At 41.2% G+C, this 23,970-nt stretch overlaps 1 protein-coding gene across 2 annotated transcripts in view; it reads left to right on the forward strand.

Moving 5' to 3' along the window:
• Positions 1–23,970, forward strand: part of WDR70 (WD repeat domain 70) — a 263,191-nt gene that overhangs the window by 26,850 nt on the left and 212,371 nt on the right. For both annotated transcript variants that reach the window (XM_038403369.2, XM_043515328.1), the window contains exon 5: positions 3,403–3,595. In XM_038403369.2, the coding sequence (XP_038259297.1) occupies positions 3,403–3,595 (193 nt within the window). The remainder of the gene's footprint in view (positions 1–3,402; positions 3,596–23,970) is intronic.

Consider the following 23,970-nt stretch of genomic DNA (forward strand, 5'->3'; position numbering starts at 1 on the left):
AAGATCTGGGAATTCATCTAAGAGTTGAGAAATTTAGATTTGTACTCAGAATAGTGGAGATTGGAACATCTTTCTTAAATCTGATTTTAAAATAACAGGATAATAATCTGATTTAATTCTTGTTCTAAAAGTCTGACTTGAACTTTCCAATCACACTGAATAATCTTTTATTTGTGTTTACTGATAAAATTAGGAAGAAACTATAGAACCCGAACCACCAAAAAAGAAAATCAACCTTCTACTGGTAGCAGCTGACTGACTCCAATGATGAAAATGAACATGCGTCAGTCTGCACTGCTCCGGATGGTTATCGGAAAAAAATTAATTGTGATTAATCGCACTGTTTAAACAATAATAGGATACCATTTATTTAACTAGTTTTGGATGTTTTCTACATTTTCAAATATATTGATTTCCCTTACTACACAGAATACAAAGTGCACAGTGCTCACGTAATATTTATTTTTGATTAAAAATATTTGCACTGTGAAAGAGAAACAAAAGAAATAGTATTTTTAATTCACCTAATACAAGTACTGTAGTGCAATCTCTTTATCATGAAAGTTGAACTTACAAATATAGAATTATGTACAAAAAATAACTGCATTCAAGAAAAAACAATGTAAAACGTCTGCGCCTACAAGTCCACTCAGTCCTACTGCTTGTTCAGCCAATCGCTAAGAGAAAAAAGTTTGTTTACATTTACAGGAGATAATGCTGCCCACTTCTTGTTTACGATATCACCAGAAAGTTAAAACAGGCATTTGCATGGCACTATTGTAGCCGGCATTGCAAAATATTTATGTGCCGGATGCAATAAAGATTCATATGTCCCTTCATTCTTCAACCACCATTCAAGAGGACATGCTGATAATGGGTTCTGCTCGATAACCATCCGGAGCAGTGCGGACAGACGCATGTTCATTTTCATCATTGGAGTCAGTCAGCTGCTACCAGTAGAAGGTTGATTTTCTTTTTTGGTGGTTCGGGTTCTGTAGTTTCTGCATCAGAGTGTTGCTTTTTAAGACGTCTGAAAGCATGCTCTACCCCTTGTCCCTCTCAGATTTTGAAAAGCACTTCAGATTCTTAAATCTTGGGTCGAATGATGTAGCTATCTTTAGAAATCTCACATTGGTACCTTCTTTGTGTTTTGTCAAATCTGCTGTGAAAGTGTTCTTAAAATGAACAACATGTGCTGGTCGTCACTGGAAACTGCTATAACATGAAATATATGGCAGAATGCAGGCAGGAGACGTACAATTCTCTCCCAAGGAGTTTAGTCACAAATTTAATTAATGCATTATTTTTTTAATGAGCATCATCAGATTGGAAGCATATCCTCTAGAACGGTGGCCGAAGCATGAAGGAGCGTATGAATGTTTAGCATATCTGGCACGTAAAGACCTTGCAATGCTGACTACAAAATTTGCCATGCGAATACTGTTCTCACTTTCAGGTGACGTAAACAAGAAATAGGCAGCATTATATCCTGTAAATGTAAACAAACTTATTTGTCTTAGCAATTGGCTGAACAAGAAGTAGGACTGAGTGGACTTGTAGGTTCTAAAGTTTTACATTGTTTCTGGGTGCAGTTATGTAACAAAAAAAATCTATATTTGTAAGTTGCACTTTCATGATAAAGAGATTGCACTACAGTACTTACATGAAGTGAACGGAAAAATACTATTTCTTGTTTGCCAGTTTTACAGTGCAAATATTTATAATGAAAATAACAATATAAAGTGAGCATCGTCTGCTTTGTATACTGTGTTGTAATTGAAATCAATATATTTGAAAATGTAGAAAAACATTCAAAATAGTTAATAAATTTCAATTGGTATTCTATTGTTTAACAGTGCAATTAAAATTGTGATTAATCATGATTAATTTTTTTGAGTTAATTACATGAGTTAACTGTTTTTGTTCAGAACAGACCTGTTGTTAAATTATAAGCTTTCTAGGGCAGAGGCTGGCTCTTCTGATGTGTTTGTACATTACCTAACATACAATGAGACCTTGAACTTGATAGGGACCTCTGATTTTTTTTTATTTTTGAAAAGTACTTTATCTGTATTGGGAGTATTAATTTTACAAGTAATAACATTTTTTACACGCAATACTTAACTTATTTTATTGTTTTTGCAATGGTATAACTGCTGTTAGCACAACTGTGAAGTGGGTAACTGCTTTGGTAGAGCCAGCAGAGGGAGCACAAGAGCATTTATTTTTAATAGCTTCTATGTGACCGGTAATAGTGGTACAGTTTTACTTTTCAAAAATGTCTTAGTGATTAAATTATGTGTGTTTGCACAATTCCTGTGGACTTCAATGGATATTCCCTGTGTGAAATGGTAATAGCACAGGGATTGGCAGCCTTTAGCACGCAGCCCATCAGGGAAATCCACTGACAGGCCGGAATGGCTTGTTTACCTGCAGCGTCCTCAGGTTCAGCTGATCGCAGCTACCACTGGCCGCTGTTCACCATCCCCGGCCAATGGGGGATGTGGGAAGTGGCGTTGGCCAAGGGATGTGCTTGCTGCTGCTTCCTGCAGCTCCCATTGGCGGGGGACGGCGAACCCGCAGCCAGTGGGAGCTGTGATGGGCCGAATCTGCGGATGCTGCAGGTAAACAAACCATCCCGGACCGCCAGCGGCTTTCCCTGACAGGCCACTTGCCAAAGGTTGCCAATCCCTGTAATAGCACATGATCTTTACACTCCAGAGGCTATACTAGGAGATTACAGTGGAGATCGAGTATTTGGTCTAAAGTGCATGATCTCCTCTTCTTTAAGTTTTAAGGGTTGTAAAGCTTATACTGTATTTTGCATGTTCTCTGCCTTATTCTCTATTGCTTTCTCCCTTGTGTAGTCACTTTACACCTGTGCACAGTGAGTCTGAAACATTACCATTTTGATTTACTCCTGCTTTACACAGGTCTAAAATGCCTGCACAAGGTGCCAGGTAGTGGAGAATCAGGCCCTAAAGTGATATATAATTAAGTACTGCTGTGACTGTGGACTTTGAAAGCATATTAATATACCACCATTAATTAAAAAAAAATCTAACTTTTTCTATTCTCCCATGCAGTGATCCCTTGGTTGGCTGCTTTAGCACAGATTTCACCATACCTACCTACCTACCTACCTACCTACTTCACAATGGTATTCTGTTCTCCCTAGATTCTTTCATTGTGCCTGTCACTACAGTATCTGTGTTTTTTGTAAGTTTTGTAAATTGCTGTGAAGATTGTGGTGGACCTGTCTCTGCTCCCATTGAAGGTAGTAGGAGTTTTGCCATTGACTTCAATGAGAACAAAGTTAGACTAATGCGGAGTGCTTCTGAAAACCACTCTAGAAATGCTGCATGTTACTTAAATAACCATTTTTGCAATTCTTCCATACAGAGAGACAGAAAGTAGTGACAGCGAAGATGGTTCAAATGAAGAATTAATTGGTCCTCCTTTGCCATGCCAAACTTCCATTCATGGACCAGCAGAGGGTACTGATGATGATGATGAATTTATTGGGCCACCACTTCCACCAGGGTATAAAGACAGTGATGATGATGACGACGACGACATGCAAGAGGAAGATAATGTAAGTATTGGTTTTTTTCCTAAATAAGGTATATGTGTTTCAATATGCTGTGCAGATCTTCACATGTAACTAACTATTCTTTCTGTACAGCTTAAATCAGTGGTTCTCAACCAGGGATACATGTAGCCCTGGGGGTACGCAGAAGTCTTCCAGGGGGTACATCAACTCGTCTAGATATTTGCCTAGTTTTACAATAGCACTAACAAAGCACTAAAAAAGCACTAGCAAAGTCAGTACAAACTAAAATTTCATATAGACAAAATGAGAAAGTTAAGCAATTTTTCAGTAATAGTGTGCTATGAAACTTTTGTATTCTTATGTCTGTTTTTGTTAGCAAGTTGTTTTTAAGTGAGGTGAAACTTGGGATACACAAGACAAATCAGACTCCTGAAGAGGTATAGTAGTCTGGAAAGGTTGAGAGCCACTGGCTTAAATAGTGGTGCTGCTGCTGTTTGTATGTGCAGCATTTTTTATTTTTCTAGTAGCTGTTTACCAAATCCATGGGGGAGGGATAGCTCAGTGGTTTAAGCATTGGCCTTCTAAGCCCAGGGTTGTGAGTTCAATCCTTGAGGGGGCCATTTAGGGATCTGGGGCCAAAAAAATTGGGGATTGCTCCTGCTTTGAGCAGGGGGTTGGACTAGGTGATCTCCTGGGTCCCTTCCAACCCTGATATTCTATGATTCTATGTAATCTTCTTTTTCTGTAGTAAAAAAAAAAAAAACCTTGAATGCTTTAAACACACACAGCAATGTCAGTATTCCAGAACAACCCAGCAGTACAATCCAGTGTGTGTGTGTAATACATGGGGGGAAATTAACTAAGGATATGGATTTTTGTTTCAGGTCTCAAAAGGGCTATCATACTCCTGGCGAGAGACTTAAAAGTTATAGAAAATCGTTTGCATCCTGTTGTTAAATATGCAGTATTGTATTGCAGAATCTCTTCCACTCAACACTCTTTTGATAGATTTTTAATATCTCCCTCTCCCCAACCATGGCATAAAATATTTTTTGTTTTTTGAAGACGTATCTCCTTTAATGTCATTATTGTAAAGAAACAAACTAGGATACTTTTGCAGGGAAAAATTAGTTTCATATGCTAAGTTCAATGGTTTTATTTCTAGTTGTTTCCATAATGTAAATGTGATTAGTAACACATGAAAAGCAACTAGTAACTGCAAAATCACTTCTCAATCTATTTATCTTTAGTATTGTTTGCTTATTGAAGCAGTGAATATAATCCTTTCCCAAATAAGAGGCCCAAATTCAGACAGAGTAAGTTTGCCAAAAATGTTCGGGGGGTAGGAAAAATACCACTGAAAATGTCTGATTTTTTTTTTCTTTAAATCCAAATAAATAACAGAACAGCTTGTTCCAGTCTGGAAGGGAATGGTAAATTGGGATTAGAGAAAAACATAGCCTGTCTTTTGTTTGCTTTTAAATATGAAGAGACTGGATATTGCACATGTTCTGTTAAAAGGGGCTTATTGCTGCATAATCAATTGGGGGTTTGGTCCACTTGCTTTTTCAAATTTCCTTGAACTGGAGATTTTGTGATGTTTCCAATGTTCTTCGGTAGCTGCCATAACAGAAAATAGTTTCATTTGTGATGTTTTGATTCTCTGCCTATATAAAACCTAGTTGTGCAGAAAAATGAGAAAAATAAACAAACTGCCCTTCTCCCATAATTAAGTGGGGGTTTATTTTGTTTGGTTACTAGTTACTAGTGTGTAGTAGTGCTGAAAGAATTTCAGCACAAGTTTTGAGTAAAAGTTGTGGATGATTTTAATTTTAATTGAAACTGTTTGCCTTATTCCAAGTGAACTATGATATATATATGTACAAGATCAGAACCACTGGCTGAACTACAGTCAGCCTCACCTCTGTCCCTTGAAAAATCATGGAGCAGGTCCTCAAGGAATCAATTCTGAAGCACTTGGAGAGGAAAGTGATCAGGAACAGTCAGCATTGATTCACCAAGGGCAAGTCATGCCTGACTAATCTAATTGCCTTCTATGACGAGATAACTGGCTCTGTGGATGAGGAGAAAGCAGTGGACGTGTTGTTCCTTGACTTTAGCAAAGCTTTTGACACGGTCCCCCACAATATTCTTGCCAGCAAGTTAAAGAAGTATGATCTGGATGAATGGACTATAAGGTGGATAGAAAGTTTTCTAGATTGTCGAGTTCAACGGGTAGTGATCAATGGCTCCATGTCTAGTTGGCAGCCGGTATCAATCTGAGTGCCCCAAGGGTCAGTCCTGGGGCAGATTTTGTTCAATATCTTCTTTAATGATCTGGAGGATGGTGTGGATTGCACCCTCAGCAAGTTTGCAGATGACACTAAACTGGGAGGAGAGGTAGATATGCTGGAGGGTAGGGATAGGATACCGAGGGCCCTAGACAAATGAGAGGATTGGTCCAAAAGAAATCTGAGGAGGTTCAACAAGGACAAGTGAAGAGTCCTGCACTTAGGACAGAAGAATCCTATGCACCGTTACATACTAGGGACTGAATGGCTAGGCAGCAGTTCTGCAGAAAAGGACCTAGGAGTTACAGTGGACGAGAAGCTAAATATGAGTCAACAGTGTGCCCTTGTTGCCAAGAAGGCCAATGGCTTTTTGGGATGTGTAAGTAGGGGCATTGCCAGAGATCGAGGGACATGATCGTTCCCCTCTATTCGACATTGGTGAGGCCTCATCTGGAATACTGTGTCCCGTTTTGGGCCCCATACTACAAGAAGGATGTGGAAAAATTGGAGAACGTCCAGCGGAGGGCAACAAAAATGATTAGGGGACTGGAACACATGACTTATGAGGAGAGGCTGAGGGAACTGGGATTGTTTAGTCTGCAGAAGAGAAGAAAGAGGGGGGATTTGATAGCTGCTTTCAACTACCTGAAAACGGGTTCCAAAGAGGATGGCTTTAAATGATGGCCTCGTGGGGATGGCTCTAAATCATGGCTCTCATGGGATTGTCCCCATCCTCTTCTCCAAAAACAAACAAACACACAAACAAAACCCCAGAACAAAACTACCCCCACCCCTCCCCTAGGACAGAGCGAGAAAGCAGTTCCACACACTTCAGTTCTCCTGTCAGCTGGAGCTTGTAACTACTCTGTAGCATTGAATAGTTGAAGCCACATGTAGCAAAACAGCTAGGCTTGGGAAATCAAGTCCTGCAAGAATATCTAATCCCAGGGGAATGAAAAGTTCTGCTGCTAGAAGCTCTAAAGATTTCAGTGTATACTAAATTAAATTAAAATAGTATAAACTTTAAATCATGTTTTTATACATTGCCGACTAAAACCACATTTAAACCCCATGTCTCTCAATTTCACTAATGTACAACAGAAGAAGTTTACCTTTATAAGTACTCCTTTCCTTCATTTTTCCACTTTTCTCGCCCCCCATGTGTCTCCATCTTAGTGTCTTTCTTTCCCGTCATCCTTTTTATTTGTTTTTAACCACAACAAAGGTGTGAATAACACAAAGTATAAACCACGAGGAGCCCTTGTGGCACTGTAGAGACTAACAAATTTATTTGGGCATATTTAGAAAAGCTGGACGTGCACAAGTCCTTGGGTCCAGATCTAATGTATCCAAGGGTGCTGAGGGAGTTGCTGATGTGATTGCAGAGCCATTGGCCGTTATCTTTGAAAATTCATGGTGATCATGATTGGAAAAAGGCAAATATAGTGACCATATTTAAAAAAGGGAAGAAGGAGAACCTGGGGAACTACAGATCGGTCAGCCTCACTTCAGTTCCCAGCAAAATCACGGAGCAGGTTCTCAAGGAATCCATTTTGAAGCACTTGGAGGAGAGGAAGGAGATCAGGAACAGTCACCAAGGGCAAGTCATGCCTGACCAACCTGATTGCCTTCTATGATGAGACAATTGGCTCTGTGGATATTCTGGGGAAAGCGGTGGATGTGATATATCTTGACTTTAGCAAAGCTTTTGATACGGTCTCTCACAGTATTCTTGCCAGCAAATTAAAAAAGTATGGATTGGCTGAATGGAGTGTAAGGTGGATAGAAAACTGACTAGATAGTTGGGCTCAATGGGTAGTGATCAATGGCTCTATGTCTAGTTGGCAGCCGGTATCAAGCGGAGTGCCCCAGGGGTCAGTCCTGGGGCTAGTTTTGTTCCAGATCTTTATCAATGATCTGGATGATGGGATTAATTGCACCCTCAGCAGGTTCGCAGATAACACTAAGCTGTGGGGAGAGGTAGATATGCTGGAGGGTAGGGGTAGGGTCCAGAGTGACCTAGACAAATTGGAGGATTGGGCCTATAGAAATCTGATGAGGTTCAACAAGGAAGTGCAGAGTCCTGTCCTTAAGACAGAAGAATCCCATGCACTGCTACTGGCTGGGCACTGACTGGCTAAGCCGCAGTTCTGCAGAAAAGGACTTGGAGATTACAGTGGCTGGGAAGCTGGATATGAGTCAGAAGTGTGCCCTCGTTGCCAAGAAGGCAACAGTATGTTGGGCTGTATTAGTAGGAGCATTGCCAGCAGATCGAGGGAATTGATTATTCACCTCTATTAGGCACTGGTGAGGCCACATCTGGAGTACTGCATCCAGTTTTGGGCCCCCGACAATAGAAAGGATGTAGACTAATTGGAGAGAGTCTAGTGGAGGACAACAAAAATGATCAGGGGATTGGGGCACATGACTTACGAGGAGAGGCTGAGGGAACTGGGCTTATTTAGTCTGCAGAAGAGAAGAGTGAGGGGGGATTTGATAGCAGCCTTCAACTACCTGAAGAGGCATTCCAAAGAGGATGGAGCTAGGCTATTCTCAGTGGTGGCAGATGACAGAACAAGAAGCAATAGTCTCAAATTGCAGTGGGGAAGTCTAGGTTGGATATTAGGAAACACTATTTCACTAGGAGGGTGGTGAAGCACTGGAATGAATTACCTAGGGAGGTGGTGGAATCTCCATCCTTAGAGGTTTTTAAGGCCCAGCTTGACAGAACCTTGGCTGGGATGATTAAGTTGGGGATTGGTCCTGCTTTGAGCAGGGGATTAGACTAGATGATCTCCTGAGATCTCTTCCAACCCTAATATTCTATGATTCTATGATCAGCTTTTGTGGTCTATAAGCTCAATATTTATCTCTTTTTTTTTGTCTTTTCAAATAAGTAGCAAACTGATACTTTTGTTGTGGTTGTGGTGCCATGCTGGGATGTTGTAGCACAGTGGGTCTGCCTGAGAAGGAATTAAAAATAAATTTTGAATTCAAAATATCTGGAATACTTCTCCCAGTTAATTTTTGGGGGCAGTTTGCATACACTGCTAGAATGGAGGGAATCTTGCAAAAATTCTTGCTTCAAGGACAATACTCAACATTTCCATCTTCAGAACATTGCATAAACTTTACCTAATTATTCCTCACTTTTGTTTAAGAATTACTATTATCCATATTTACAGATGAAGAATCTAATGCAAAGAGTTTGATCTGCCCAAGACCAAAGTAGTAAGCCAGTGTCAAAGCAGCAGTTGCAATTTGAGAGATCCTGGCTTGTAGCCCCATACATAGCCTTTTAGACCTATTTCCTTATGTGATTAATGGTATACTTAACCTGCATATATAGGATTTGTTTTAAAGAGTTAAGTAAGACCTTGGTTTGAAAGATCTAGATAGTAACTCTGCTGAGAGCAGATTGGATGACGCAAGTGCTGTGGTTTTTCACAGCTAGCTGATAATTGTGTGATCCAATACTTGATATAAATTGTTATCTTTATGTGGGAGGGGTGGGGGAAAACATTGGCAAGCAAGAGAAATATATTGGTACACATTAGAGTGAAAACACTGGAAAGGTAGGGTCTCTTCCTCATGAAATTCGGCTAATATATAATATAAGCCACACCATGAACAGGCCACCAAAGGCTCAACATTGATCTTAGCCTTTATCACTGTGGTTGAAACTTTAACAGTGTTATGAAACAATGCTAAAGATTCAACAGTAACCATCTATATAATAGTTTTATAGATTATCATTGTCCACAGAAAACCCATCTTCCTGTTGGGCAAGAAAACTATTTTGGAAATGTATTAGGAACAACAATAAAGTGTGGACAGGGTGCTAGGCATGCGTGCCTTGCCATTTATATTGTAAGTAGAGCATCTTACTTTATTAACTATATGTGAATCTATGGTCCCGTTTACCTCACTGTTCCAATTTGTGATATAAACAGAACCTTCATTACAGTGGTGTAGGGAATATAAATAACGAGGTAGAACAATGTTTCCATTACAGATTGGCATCACGTTGTAACAGACTCCGGGACTTCTTACTGCTGTATGCCAGTTCTGTTGCCCTCCATTAAAGATGCTGCATTTCCTTAGTGCTTTACATTTATACTTTTAAATCTTTGGGGATGAAGCATGCAATAAATATAAGTCATAAATATAAGTATGCAATAAATAATATACATGTGGTAGCTGACATGCAAACTGTTGCTGAGATATGTAGGAACTTGTGACAGATTTACATGTATAACTCTCTTGATATGTGGATTTTGAACTCTGAATACAGTATCTTTTCACTTTCTGTCTCCATAGGGAAATGGGAAGCTTGCTTAGTTAAATTCTTGCTGTGGTACTGTAAATCCCTTAAGAATGCCAAAGGGGAAACAATGTGCTGAACCAGCTGACTTTACTTTTCAAATGTGACCTTTCTCAGTGGCTTTCTCATTTTCTGGTTGACAGTCTGACTTTCTAGAAATTTCCTTACACGGTTGCTCTGTGTTGATTTATATCTGTTTGGATGACTGTACATGAAATAACTACATCTGATTGGGTGTGGGGGGGGGTAAGGGGGGGAGAAGGCTGCAACTGGGAACCCAGATTAAAAGACCCAGAATGAAAAGTTTCAGACCTAGAGGTAGCAGCAGACGGATGTGATTTAAGTTTGTCTGAACTAAAGACAATAATTAAAAAAAAAAGTCTAGGTTAGATTTGTTTGAGAATAAGCAGAGGAGCAGAAATATGAGACTTGTGGGTTTTCAATCTAAACAGTTAATTTGTAACTGGGAAAATTTTGTCAACATGGATGCCAGAGGCCTTTGGGGTCCAGAGCCTCCCATTACTGCTGTGCCTGAATTTAGCTATTTTCTTTCCTGTGAAAGGAATAAGGAAACATCTGCACTTTCCTGATTTCCTGTTGATCGATTGGTGATCACAATAAGATCCTCTGAGCCCCAAGAAAAGCAGGTGTTGATGTTATGAGAACTCCCTGATCCCTTTTTTCTTATTATACCTCAGCTTGGAGGGAGTTGTAGGGAAGTGCTATGAGACATTAAATGAAAGGATTGGTTCAGGAATATGCTCTTTGTTTCTAAACCGATTATGGGCCCAATTCTCTGTTGTGCCACAACATTTTTATGCTGATGTGACTCCACTGAAGGATACTTTTTTTCTACATTTTTGATCCTTTAGGAAGCTAATTGCTTCCTTGACAAAGTGTAAACTTCAGCCATGGAGTCTCAAGTCTTCCTACAGCACGTACATCAATCCTAGAAATGTAAGGCTTGAAAGGTCATGTAGTCCATCCCCCATGCTGAGGAACAAACTGGAACAGGTACAGAGAAGGGCTACTAGGGTGATCCGAGGAATGGAAAACCTGTCTTATGAAAGGAGACTCAATGAGCTTGGCTTGTTTAGCCTAACTAAAAGAAGGCTGAGAGGAGAGATGATTGCTATCTATAAATATATCAGAGGGATAAATGCCATGGAGGGAGAAGAATTATTTAAGCTCACGGACAAGTTTATATCCATTTGTTCGTGTGGACCATCCGGAAGCTTAGACTTGAATTTAGACGAAGGTTTCTAACCATCAGAGGAGTGAAGTTCTGGAACAGCCTTCCAAAGGAAGCAGTGGGGGCAAATGACATATCTGGCTTCAAGACAAAGCTTGATAAGTTTATGGAGGAGATGATATGATGGGATAGCCTAATTTTGGCAATTAATTGATTTTCGACTACAAGCAGTAGATATGCCCAATGGCCTGTTATGGATGTTAGATGGGTTGGGATCTGAGTTACTACAGAGAATTCTTTCCTGAGTGGCTGGCTGGTGAGTCTTGCTCACATGCTCAGGGTTTAGCTGATCTCCATATTTGGGGTCGGGAAGGAATTTTCCCCTAGGACAGATTGGCAAACCCTGGGGGTTTTTCACCGTCCTCTGTAGCGTGGGACACGGGTCACTTGCTGGAGGATTCTCTGCACCTTGAAGTCTTTAAACCACGATTTGAGGACTTCAGTAGCTCAGACATAAGTTAGGAGTTTGTTATAGGAGTTGGTGGACGAGATTCCGTGACCTGCATTGTGTAGGAGGTCAGACTAGATGATCATAATGGTCCCTTCTGACCTCAAAGTCTATGATTCTATGAATTAAGTGTATACTTAGACCAGGGGTTGGCAACCTTTCAAAGAAGAAGAGCCATTTTTTTGTTTTTAACCAAAATATTTAGAGAGCTGGATCATATGCAAAGCTACTTGTAGAGTTAGAATTTATCAAATAATAATAATTGAACATATTAAAGTTATTACTACTCACCACTACTTTTAATGCAACTTCTGCTGTTAGACATCTTTAGAGAGTTGCTCAATGTTTGGTGAATATGCCATGATTTTCATTTTCAAGCAGGAGTCAAGACTAATATCTTGCAGTTGGCTCCTCAGTTTGTTTTTGATGAAATTCATGTTGGAAAACACTTGTTCACAGAAGTACGTTGAATAGAAGATTGGGAGAAGCCAAAATGCGTATTTCTTCAGCTGACTGTACATATCCGGCAGACAATTCCAAACGTCAAATATAATCTGGTCTTGCCATTTAAAGTCATCCATTGACCACTTGTGTTGTAGCCCCAGGGTGGATTTCTGCCATTCCAGATTTTCAAGTTCAGTGACAAGGTCTTCCAATTTTGAATTCCGTAAATCCTTGTCTTGCAAGTCCACTAATTCAAGTTCAAATTGCGCTCTATCGATTCCCTCAAATGCTGAAAAATTCAATGCAGAAGTGTCAGCTTCAAGCAATTTCAACAGAAATGGCAAAGTTCCCTTCTGAACTTGTGAAATTGGTCAGCAAATGCAGCTTGCATTTTGATGACTGTTTCTGCAAGGAACCTAGCGTCAATGTTAGTCGTTTGTTTGTATTGCTTCAATGTTGGGAAATGCACTAACATGCCCGTCACAATGTCTCTTACAAACCAAGACAGATTTCATTCAAATGAAATAACTTCTTCCAAAAGGGAAATTGCAATATTTCCTTTTCCCTGTAGTTTTTGATTCAACACATTTAAATGAGAAGTTAAATCCACCGTGAAATTGAACGTCTGCAGCCAGTGACGATCCACTAGTGCTACATATTTAAACCCCTTTTCTCAGAGGAACACCCTAATTTCCTCAAGCTATGACTCAAACCTCACCAGGACTGCACCCCTGGAAAGCCATCTTACCTTGTTATACGTGAGAAGATCAGAATATTGGCAGTTAACTTCTCGAAGAAGCTTGCAAAACTGCCGATGATTGAGAGCACTTGCTATAATTTTGTTAACAATCTGTAAGACCATTTCCATTACTTTTGAGATTTCCTCTGGAAAGATTTGTGTACAGAGTGCCTCCTGGTGGATTATGCAGTGAAATGAAATTACATCATGCTCCATGCTTTCTTTAAGTAAAGAAACAAAACCTTTGTGTTCCCCCTTCATGCTCGGTGCTCCATCTGTAACAATAGAAACTATTCTGTTGATGTCAATATCTTTTTGTTTCAGACATTCAGTGACAGTAGATAGAATATGTTTGCCCCAAGTTTGTCTTTTAGTGGCAATAATGTGATCAACTTTTCTTGAGGACCTTGATCATTAATGTATCTGCTGAGTAAGGCAACCTGAGCGATGTCCTCCACATCGCATGTCTCATTTCAGGCAATAGAAAAATCTGGTGCTGATCTAATGTCACTAACCTGCTGGCTGGTTAAGTCTGTGGCCATCTTAATAGTTCTGTCCTTTATAGTCTTTGAAGATAATGGCATTTCTCTGATTTTCCTAACTATTTCATCTTTGTTTTTAAAATTGCTGAAGAGGTGCTTAGATGTTTTAATGAAACGTTCTTTCACATATTCTCCATATGTGAATGACTTCCCTCGTTTGATGATTTCTTGAGCTTCCATGAAACTAGCAGTAGTGGTTCCGCTTGGCTCCTCCATCCATTTAGCAAATGTTCATCTTATTTGCTCTGCTTTGCGTCGGAGCTCCTCTACTGCTTTTTTCCTTGCATCACCAATTGGATAGGTTTCAGCAAAAGTCCAATGTTGCTTTTAAAAAATGTCTTTCTAGGTTTGATTTCTTATTGTTGGATAGTTTCTCGTTGCAGGAGTCCGGCTGAACTTGCTAGAAAAACAAGACTCAGTCCAATCATTTTGAAATTCTCGATGTTTGTCTTCTATCTTTCTCTTTTTGGTTGTCATTTTTTTGATTGAAGGTATTTATCTGATCTGTTATTTCTGACTTTAGACTTGTTCCAACGTCCAACCATTTGAAAATACTAGTAAAGACATAGCACATCCGCTTCCTTTTCACAAGAAATTCCAAGAGTTTTATTGGTAGATAACAGTTGCCTTGGTAATGAGCCATTTGAATAGAAACAGGAGGGGGCTGGGGCAGGGAATTGGGGTGCAGTAGGGGATGCAAGGTCTGGAAGGGAGTTTGGCTGCAGGAGGGGGTTTTAACCTGGGGCAGGGGGTTGGGGTACGGGAGGGGATGCAAGGTGCAGGCTCTGGCCGGAAGGCGTTTACCACAGATGGCTCCTGGCCGGCAGCACAGCAGGGTTCAGGCAGGCTGCCTGCCTGCCCTGGCCTCGTGCTACTCCCGGAAGTGGCTGGCTGCTGGCACGTCTCCACATGCCCTGGCGGGGCGTGGGGAGGCGGCTCCACACACTGCCCCCACCCCCAGCACCGTCCTCACAGCTGCAGGGGTGGTGCTTATGGGCGTGGGCAGTGCATGGAGACCCTCTGACCCCCCCTCCAAGGGGCGTGACCAGACATGCTAGCAGCCAGACTCTTCCAGGAGCAGCGAGGTACCAGGGCAGGCGAGCAGCCTGCCTGAGACCTCCTGTGCCTCCAGCGTGGAGCTGTCTGTGATAAGTGCCTCCTGGCCAGTGCCTGCACCTCACACCCCCTCAAAAAAAACGGCTACCCGCAAGGGGGCATCCAAAGAGCCGCATGCACCTCTGGCGCTGCAGGTTGCCAACCCCTGACCTAGACCACCCCTGACAAATGTTTGTCTAAACTCCAATGTTGGGCTCTCCCCAACCTCCCTTTGAAGCCAATTTCAGAACTTTACTACCTTTGCAGTTAAAAAGTTTTTCTTAATATCCAAGCCAAGTGTCCTTTGCTGCATACTAAGACAATTACATCTTGCTCTCCTCAAAGTGGACATAGACAACAGTTAATCACCATCCTCTTTATAACAACCTTCTACATATTTGAAGTATTTTATCATGTTCCCCACTCAGACTTCTCTTCTCTAAACCAGCATGACCGGTTCTAATGCTGGCTTCACCATAGTACCCTGCCAGTGTGCCTCAAACCTGACCTGACTGGCCACCTGTAGCAGTGGGAGGGTAATTATTTCTCTGTGATAGATTTGTTTGTTAATGGAGACTGTCAATAGTAATGTTTATTAGTATCAATTGTAGTGGGAGGTAGGCATCTGTCAAGTGAGAACTGGTCCAAGGCTACCCAACTGATTTGCATACACTATTGAACAGATTTAGTAGGTGGGAGTACATTTTGGCCATTACTGACTTTTGACTGGAAACTTTTCACTCTTCATTTGTATGGTAATTTGTTAGGAAAATTGATCACTTATTATCGCTGAGTGTTCTGCCTTAGAGTACGTTGAATCAGTGCTGTTGATTTTGAATATTTTGCAGATACTTTATTTTATGGAGAGTGATCATATAATGCATGATGAGTACAAACTAGAGGGTTGAAACATATCAGTGATGTATGGTTTGTGATCTCTGCCTTGACTAACTTTTTAGTATTGTTCTTGGAAATAAATTCCATGAGACAGCATGTGATGGTACCAGTTATTGGGGATCTGTGCTGGATCCATGCTAATGGTGCTGGTTGGCTCTTTGGTTGTGGGGTTTTCTTGTGTGTCGTATTTGCCGTATACATTTTAGACCAAATGACTGATCAATTTATTATACTATATTAGTCACATCTACTTCCCCTAGGATCCTGGAGACTCTTGGTACCGGACATAGCTTTTGCAGGATCAGTGCAGATCCCTGCAGAATTAAGTAACCATACCATGCCACCCTTACTTCTGCACTGCTGCCTTCAGAGCTGGGTCACTGGCCGGCCAGCAGCTGCCAGTCTAGCCAGTCTAGCTAGTCTGGCCAGTCTCCAGCTGCCTAGCTCTAAGGGCAAGGAAAAAGGACGAGCAAGGCCCAAAAAAAAGAGGTCTGGGAAAACCCAGACATATGATAGCCCTATTTTTTGTGATCTCACAACACCCCTACAAGAGCCTTGCAACCCACTTTTAGGTCGGGACCCCCCAGTTTGAGAAACAATGCTGTAAGTTATCAGTTATAGTAATCATGAGTGTTACGAGTAACAGTATTAGGCTTTAAAAAAAGACTTTCAGACAGAACAGTGGTTTAGGTTTAGGTAAATGTCTCTTTAAAATATATTTGTGGTATTATGTGACCATGACACTTTTGAATGTTAAGGTATTTCATTTAGATACATAGATACTAAGGTCAGAAGGGATCATCCTGATCATCTAGTCTGACCTCCTGCACAACGCAACTTGTATTTTAAATGGTTAAACAATTTCTTACTATTATCTAGTGCATTATCTAGCTTATCTATAGTCCTTTTCAGGCAAGTGGAGCCCAAAGTTTGTTTGGGACTTTTGTTATAACACCTGTTTCCTACATCCTCATGCCTTTCTGAAAAAAGTCTCCTTGGCTGAATCTTTTCATGCTTGATCTAAGCCCAGAAGTACATTTTTATGGAAAATATGAAGAAAATCTCATCAACCATTTTTGAGATATTGGTGAAAAGTATATATTTTTTCAGTATCTTCAGACTTTTTTCTTTCATTGATAATTTGGCCCATTTGCTTAGCAATTTTTTTTAAGACTTGTATGCAAAATGGTGAGTTTATGGCCAAGATATTCAAAAATTATTAGTGATTTTTGGATTCCCAAACTCAGCCATCTTAACAGGATTTGTTTGTTAGAGGGGAGGCTCAATAATTCATTTGTTAAATTTTGAAGAGAGTGGGGGTTAAGGGTAAATCACTTCTGAGCAGCCTTAGCAGTATCTGCAAAAATTCTAACAGAATTTAATGATATCCTGTTGTCTTATGCCATCACAGTGCATTTTCCCTACATGAACTGATAAGCCCACTGGTTGCTGCTAGCATAGTTTGCAGGGGGTAGAGTTCATGGTCACATCTTCGCTATAAAAATCAACAGTGTTGGGGGACCCAATTACAGCACAGTTGAATCATATGAGGAGACAACACTGTTTCTTCTTGCAGGATAGCAGGGGTTGTGCTCTAATCATGTCCCTGAAACATTCTATAGCCTTGGATCTCTCCAAGGCTGTATCCTGAATTGGGCAATGTTTTCAAAGTGACAGCCCTATGCCAAGTTTTAGGATTGTTTTGAGCCATTTCAAAGTTGTAGTAACAGTTTAACAGCCCACAGCAACTGTACTCAACAGTTCAGGAATTGAAGAATACCATTTCCTGCTAATTTGGAGGGGGGAATTTAAGTAGACTGTAAAACAGAACACACAATTATGCTCTATGCAGATGATGCTCTTGTATTTGTATTAAGCCTGAGGTTACCATTCCTAATCTTCTAATCATTGTTAATAAGTTTAGAGACACCTCAGAACATAAAATTAATTGGGGTATATCAGAAATCTTAGGCATTAACAAATATGCCCACAAAGGCCTTTTCTAAAATTGGAACTTTCAGTGGCAGTCCTTTTACATGAAATATTTTAGACTACTGATTCCCAGTAATATTCAGGATATCCCAAAGATATGTATAGAACCAATTATTGCCCAAGTGGCTAGCAATTTGAGAAGGTAGAATTTGTTAATCCTCAGTTTGTTGGGTAAAATTAATATACTGAAAATGAATGTCCTTTCCAGAATGTTCTTTCCAGAATCTCCCTATTTCTATTCCTGTTACTCACTAGAAGCTGATGCTGCATCACTGACTCCCAAGTTCAATGAATGAGAACTGCATGGGACAATCCTTTCCTCCAAAATGCTTGCAGCCCCTCCTAGCATGGTGGTGTCTGAAAATTATATAAGCGTACGCTCCACTTTATCAAAGTAATTAATGAAAATATTGAATACAACAAAATATTGTATAATACCGTACCCGGGACTGACCCCTGTGGTACCTCTCTAGATAAACGCTTCCAGTTGGACAGCGAAAAGTTGAGAACTACTCTTTGAGTATAGTCATTCAACCAGTTGTGCGCCAACCTTGAAGTATTTTTCATCTAGACCACTGATTTTCAAACTTTTTTACTGGTGACCCCTTTCACATAGCAAGCCTCTGAGTGCGACCCCCCCCATCAATTAAAAATGCTTTTTTATATATTTAACACCATTATAAATGCTGGAGGCAAAGCGGGGTTTGGGGTGAGGCTGACAGCTCACAACCTCCCATGTAAGAACCTCACGACCCCCTGAGGGGTCCCGACCCCCAGTTTGAGAATCTCTTATCTAGACCACATTTCCCTAGTTTGCTTGTGAGAATGTCATGTTACAGTCAAAAGCCTTACTAAAATCAAGAAATATCACATCTGCTGCTTCCCCTATATCCGCTAAGTCAGTAACTTGTCAAAGATGATGACACACTGCACCCCATGTTCTTTGCAATGGTATTATTATTATTATATGATTATGGCATAATTATGATGCATTTTATGAAAAACGGGTTATGTGAGGTGTTCTTGGAAAGGTTGTGTTTTACTGAATATGATTATCCTATTTGTATACATGTATCATTTATGTATCTGAAGTTATGAATATTGAATATATAGCTGTATTTCAAGTGTAGTTACACTTGGATAACGCCCACTAGACAAGATACTTTCAGTCTAGATCAGGGGTTCTCAACTTCATTGCACTGTGACCCCCTTCTGACAACAAAAATTACCACTTGACACCGGGAAGAAGGAACAAAGCGTGAGCCCGCCCTAGTCCCACGGCCCTGGGAGGGGGGTAAAGCCTGAGTCCCACCTCCCTGGGTGGGAGGGGGCAAAGTCGAAGCCCCAGGGTTTCAGCCCAAGGCGGGGCCGACACCCTTGGGCATCAGCTTCAGCTCTGGGCTGTGGGACTAGGGCTTCAGCTTTAGCCCCAGGCCCCAGCAAGTCTAAGCCAGCCATGGCGACCCCATTAAAACGAAGTTGCGACCCACTTTGGGGTCCTGACCCACAGTTTGAGAACCGCTGGTCTAGATAGCTGGTTGGGAAGGGCCTCTTCAGGGCAATGAGCCATTAGGGAAAACAATAGACCTTAGGAGAAGCTTATCTTCCACCTGGTGAGCCTTCCTGAGAACACTCCAGACACCCTGTAAGTAATGTCTGTTATGACTACAAGTACATGCGAACAGGCCACATGATTCTGGACTCCATCTTGGGATGTTAATATTTTTCCACAAACCGGTATGGGAACCAAGTTTTGAAACAAAGGGTTCCTGCCATATGCTAAAGCTATATAAGGCAGGGAGCGACATCATCTGTGGTTCTTCGCTCCCCACACAAGACTCCTGGAAACATTTGAGGAACAAAGACTAAACTGAGGGAAGTGAAGCAAATATTTTGCCTCAGTCTTTAATAAGGCTAAAGAGGATCTTAGGGATAATGGTAGCATGACAAATGGGAATGAGGATATGGAGGTAGATATTACCATATCTGAGATAGAAGCAAACCTGAAACAGCTTAATGGGACTAAATCGGGGGGCCCAGATAATCTTCATCCAAGAATATTAAAGGAATTGGCACCTGAAATTGCAAACCCATTAGCAAGAATTTTTAATGAATCTGTAAACTCAGGATTAGTACCGAATGATTGGAGAATTGCTAATATAGTTCCTATTTTTAAGAAAGGAAAAAAAAGTGATCCGGGTAACTACAGGCCAGTTAGTTTGACATCTGTAGTATGCAAGGTCCTGGAAAAAATTTTGAAGGAGAAATTAGTTAAGGACTTTGAAGTCAATGGTAAATGGGACAAAATACAACATGGTTTTACAAAAGGTAGATCGTGCCAAACCAACCTAATCTCCTTTTTGAAAAAGTAACAGATTTTTTAGATAAAGGAAATGCAGTGGATCTAATTTACCTAGATTTCAGTAAGGCATTTGATACCATGCCACATGGGGAATTATTAGTTAAAATGGAGAAGATGGGGATCAATATGAACATCAAAAGGTGGATAAGGAATTGGTTAAAGGGGAGACTGCAACGGGTCCTACTGAAAGGTGAACTGTCTGGTTGGAGGGAGGTTACCAGGGGAGTTCCTCAGGGATTGGTTTTGGGACCAATCTTATTTAATCTTTTTATTACTGACCTTGGCACAAAAAATGGGAGTGTGCTAATAAAGTTTGCAGATGATACAAAGCTGGGAGGTATTGCCAATTCGGAGAAGGATCGGGATATTATACAGGAAGATCTGGATGACCTTGTAAACTGGAGTAATAGTAATAGGATGAAATTTAATCGTGAGAAGTGTAAGGTTATGCATTTAGGGATTAATAACAAGAATTTTAGTTATAAGTTGGGGACGCATCAATTAGAAGTAACGGAAGAGGAGAAGGACCTTGGAGTATTGGTTGATCATAGGATGACTATGAGCTGCCAATGTGATATGGCTGTGAAAAAAGCTAATGCGGTTTTGGGATGCATCAGGAGAGGCATTTCCAGTAGGGATAAGGAGGTTTTAGTACCATTATACAAGGCACTGGTGAGACCTCACCTAGAATACTGTGTGCAGTTCTGGTCTCCCATGTTTAAAAAGGATGAATTCAAACTGGAGCAGGTACAGAGAAGGGCTACTAGGATGATCCGAGGAATGGAAAACTTGTCTTATGAAAGGAGACTTAAGGAGCTTGGCTTGTTTAGCCTAACTAAAAGAAGGTTGAGGGGAGATATGATTGCTCTCTATAAATATATCAGAGGGATAAATACAGGAGAGGGAGAGGAATTATTTCAGCTCAGCACCATTGTGGACACAAGAACAAATGGGTATAAACTGGCCACCAGGAAGTTTAGACATGAAATCAGACGAAGGTTTTTAACCATCAAAGGAGTGAAGTTTTGGAATAGCCTTCCAAGGGAAGCAGTGGGGGCAAAAGATCTATCTGGTTTTAAGATTCTACTCGATAAGTTTATGGAGGAGTTGGTATGATGGGATAATGGGATTTTGGTAAGTAATTGATCTTTAAATATTCAGGGTAAATAGGCCTAATCCCCTGAGATGGGATATTAGATGGATGGGATCTGAGTTACCCAGGAAAGAATTTTCTGTAGTATCTGGCTGGTGAATCTTGTCCATATGCTCAGGGTTTAGCTGATTGCCATATTTGGGGTCGGGAAGGAATTTTCCTCCAGGGCAGATTGGAGAGGCCCTGGAGGTTTTTCGCCTTCCTCTGTAGCATGGGGCATGGGTGACTTGAGGGAGGCTTCTCTGCTCCTTGAAGTCTTTAAACCATGATTTGAGGACTTCAATAGCTCAGACATAGGTGAGGCTTTTTGTAGGAGTGGGCGGGTGAGATTCTGTGGCCTGCGCTGTGCAGGAGGTTGGACTAGATGATCAGAATGGTCCCTTCTGACCTTAGTATCTATGAATCTATAAGTGCTGGACCCAGGCTAAAGGGATTTCTAGCCTGTGCATGAAACACCTTGGGATTCCAAGCTGCAAAGCAAGTGTAGCTTGTGCCTTAAGAATCTACAAGTCTGCCTGCACCATCAGTTAGGGTGAGAATCTACTGTTCCTGTCCAATGTATCTAGTATATTAAGCTTAGGTTGTGTTTTTGTTTATTGGCTAGGTAATCTGCTTTGATCTGTTTGCTATCACTTATAAATAAAGCTAAGATTTTGTCATGGTTATTTTTAATAATAGTCATGGACAGGTCATAGGCAATAAACAAATATTTACGGAAGGTGTGACCTGTCTGTGACTTTTGCTGCTGCGGCTCCATGGTTTCCCCTGCCACTGTGGTGGCAGCAGGGTTCTCCCCTCCCCCCCTCCACAAGGCTGTCCCCAGTCGTTGGAACCCTCCTGCAGGGAGACCCTGAAGATGCTGTCGCCTGTTGCTGGAAACCTGCAGGGGGACCCTGAGAAAGCTGTCGCTTGTTGCTGGAACCCTGCTGGGCCCCACTGGCTGCCAGCTCCAGTGCCGCAGAGCCAGGGGATGAAGCAGAAAATGTCACGGAGGTCTCTGAAAGTCATGGCTTCTGTGATCTCCATGGTATAAACATAGATTTTAAATGATTATAAGTAAGGCTATGTTTTGTAGTTAATAAACTTGTTTTTCATAGAATCATAGAATATCAGGGTTGGAAGGGACCTCAGGAGGTCACCTAGTCCAACCCCCTGCTCAAAGCAGGACCAGTCCCCAACTAAAGCATCCTAGATAGGGCTTTGTCAAGCCTGACCTTAAAAACCTCTAAGGAAGGAGATTCCACCACCTCCCTAGGTAACTCATTCCAGTACTTCATCACCCTCCTAGTTAAAAAGCTTTTCCTATTATCCAACCTAAACCTCCTCCACTGCAACTTGAGACTATTATTCCTTGTTCTGTCATCTGAGAACAGTCTAGATCCATTCTCTTTGGAACCCCCTTTCAGGTAGTTGAAAGCAGCTATCAAATCCGCCCTTACTCTTGTCTTCTGCAGACTAAATAATCCCAGTTCCCTCAGCCTCTCCTCGTAAATCATGTGTTTTTGTTTTAATCTAAACAAGTGAGCTTTGACTGGAGTGCTTGGGGAAAATCTCTGCTTGGTTACCACAAGTGTGCATTGCCCTCTTGACATTGAGGGAGAGGCAGATCAGGTATTAAACCCATATACTGGCCAGATTTGATCAGGGTAGGTCAGTACTGCTTTCGGGTCCTAGGCTGGAAACCTGGTGATTAGAGAGCCTGTGTGTAACTGCAGCTGGGTGTGTCCTTACCTGTGTGAATGCTGGTGAAAATGCAGGCTGCAGGGCTTTGCAGCTTGGCATAGCAGTATAGCGTGAAAGGGAGCCCAGGATGGTGGATCATAGGGCTCAGTGGTACCCCAGTTCCATGTGGCACCCCGGGGGGGAACTCATCACAGAAGGAAATTAGGTTGGTTTAGTATGATTTGTTCTTGACAAATCCATGTTGGCTATTCCTTATAACCCTATTAACATTAGGTGCTTATGAATTGATGGTTTAATCATTTGTTCCAGGTATCAAAGTGAGGCTGACTGGTCTATAATCCCCTGGGTCCTTTTTGTTCTACTTTTTAAAGATAAAAAGAAAAGGAGTACTTGTGGCACCTTAGAGACTAACAAATTTATTAGAGCATAAGCTTTCGTGAGCTACAGCTCACTTCATCGGATGCATTTGGTGGAAAAAACAGAGGAGAGATTTATATACACACACACACACAGAGAACATGAAACAATGGGTTTATCATACACACTGTAAGGAGAGTGATCACTTAAGATAAGCCATCACCAGCAGCAGGGAGGGGAAAGGAGGAAAACCTTTCATGGTGACAAGCAAGGTAGGCTAATTCCAGCAGTTAACAAGAATATCAGAGGAACAGTGGGGGGGTGGGGTGGGAGGGAGAAATACCATGGGGAAATAGTTTTACTTTGTGTAATGACTCATCCATTCCCAGTCTCTATTCAAGCCTAAGTTAATTGTATCCAGTTTGCAAATTAATTCCAATTCAGCAGTCTCTCGTTGGAGTCTGTTTTTGAGCTTTTTTGTTGAAGTATAGCCACTCTTAGGTCTGTGATCGAGTGACCAGAGAGATTGAAGTGTTCTCCAACTGGTTTTTGAATGTTATAATTCTTGACGTCTGATTTGTGTCCATTCATTCTTTTACGTAGAGACTGTCCAGTTTGGCCAATGTACATGGCAGAGGGGCATTGCTGGCACATGATGGCATCTATCACATTGGTAGATGCGCAGGTGACGAGCCTCTGATAGTGTGGCTGATGTGATTAGGCCCTATGATGGTATCCCCTGAATAGATATGTGGACAGAGTTGGCAACGGGCTTTGTTGCAAGGATAGGTTCCTGGGTTAGTGGTTCTGTTGTGTGGTGTGTGGTTGCTGGTGAGTA

This window comes from Dermochelys coriacea, chromosome 5 (assembly GCF_009764565.3).
Source record: "Dermochelys coriacea isolate rDerCor1 chromosome 5, rDerCor1.pri.v4, whole genome shotgun sequence".
Classification (NCBI taxonomy): Eukaryota; Metazoa; Chordata; order Testudines; family Dermochelyidae; genus Dermochelys; species Dermochelys coriacea.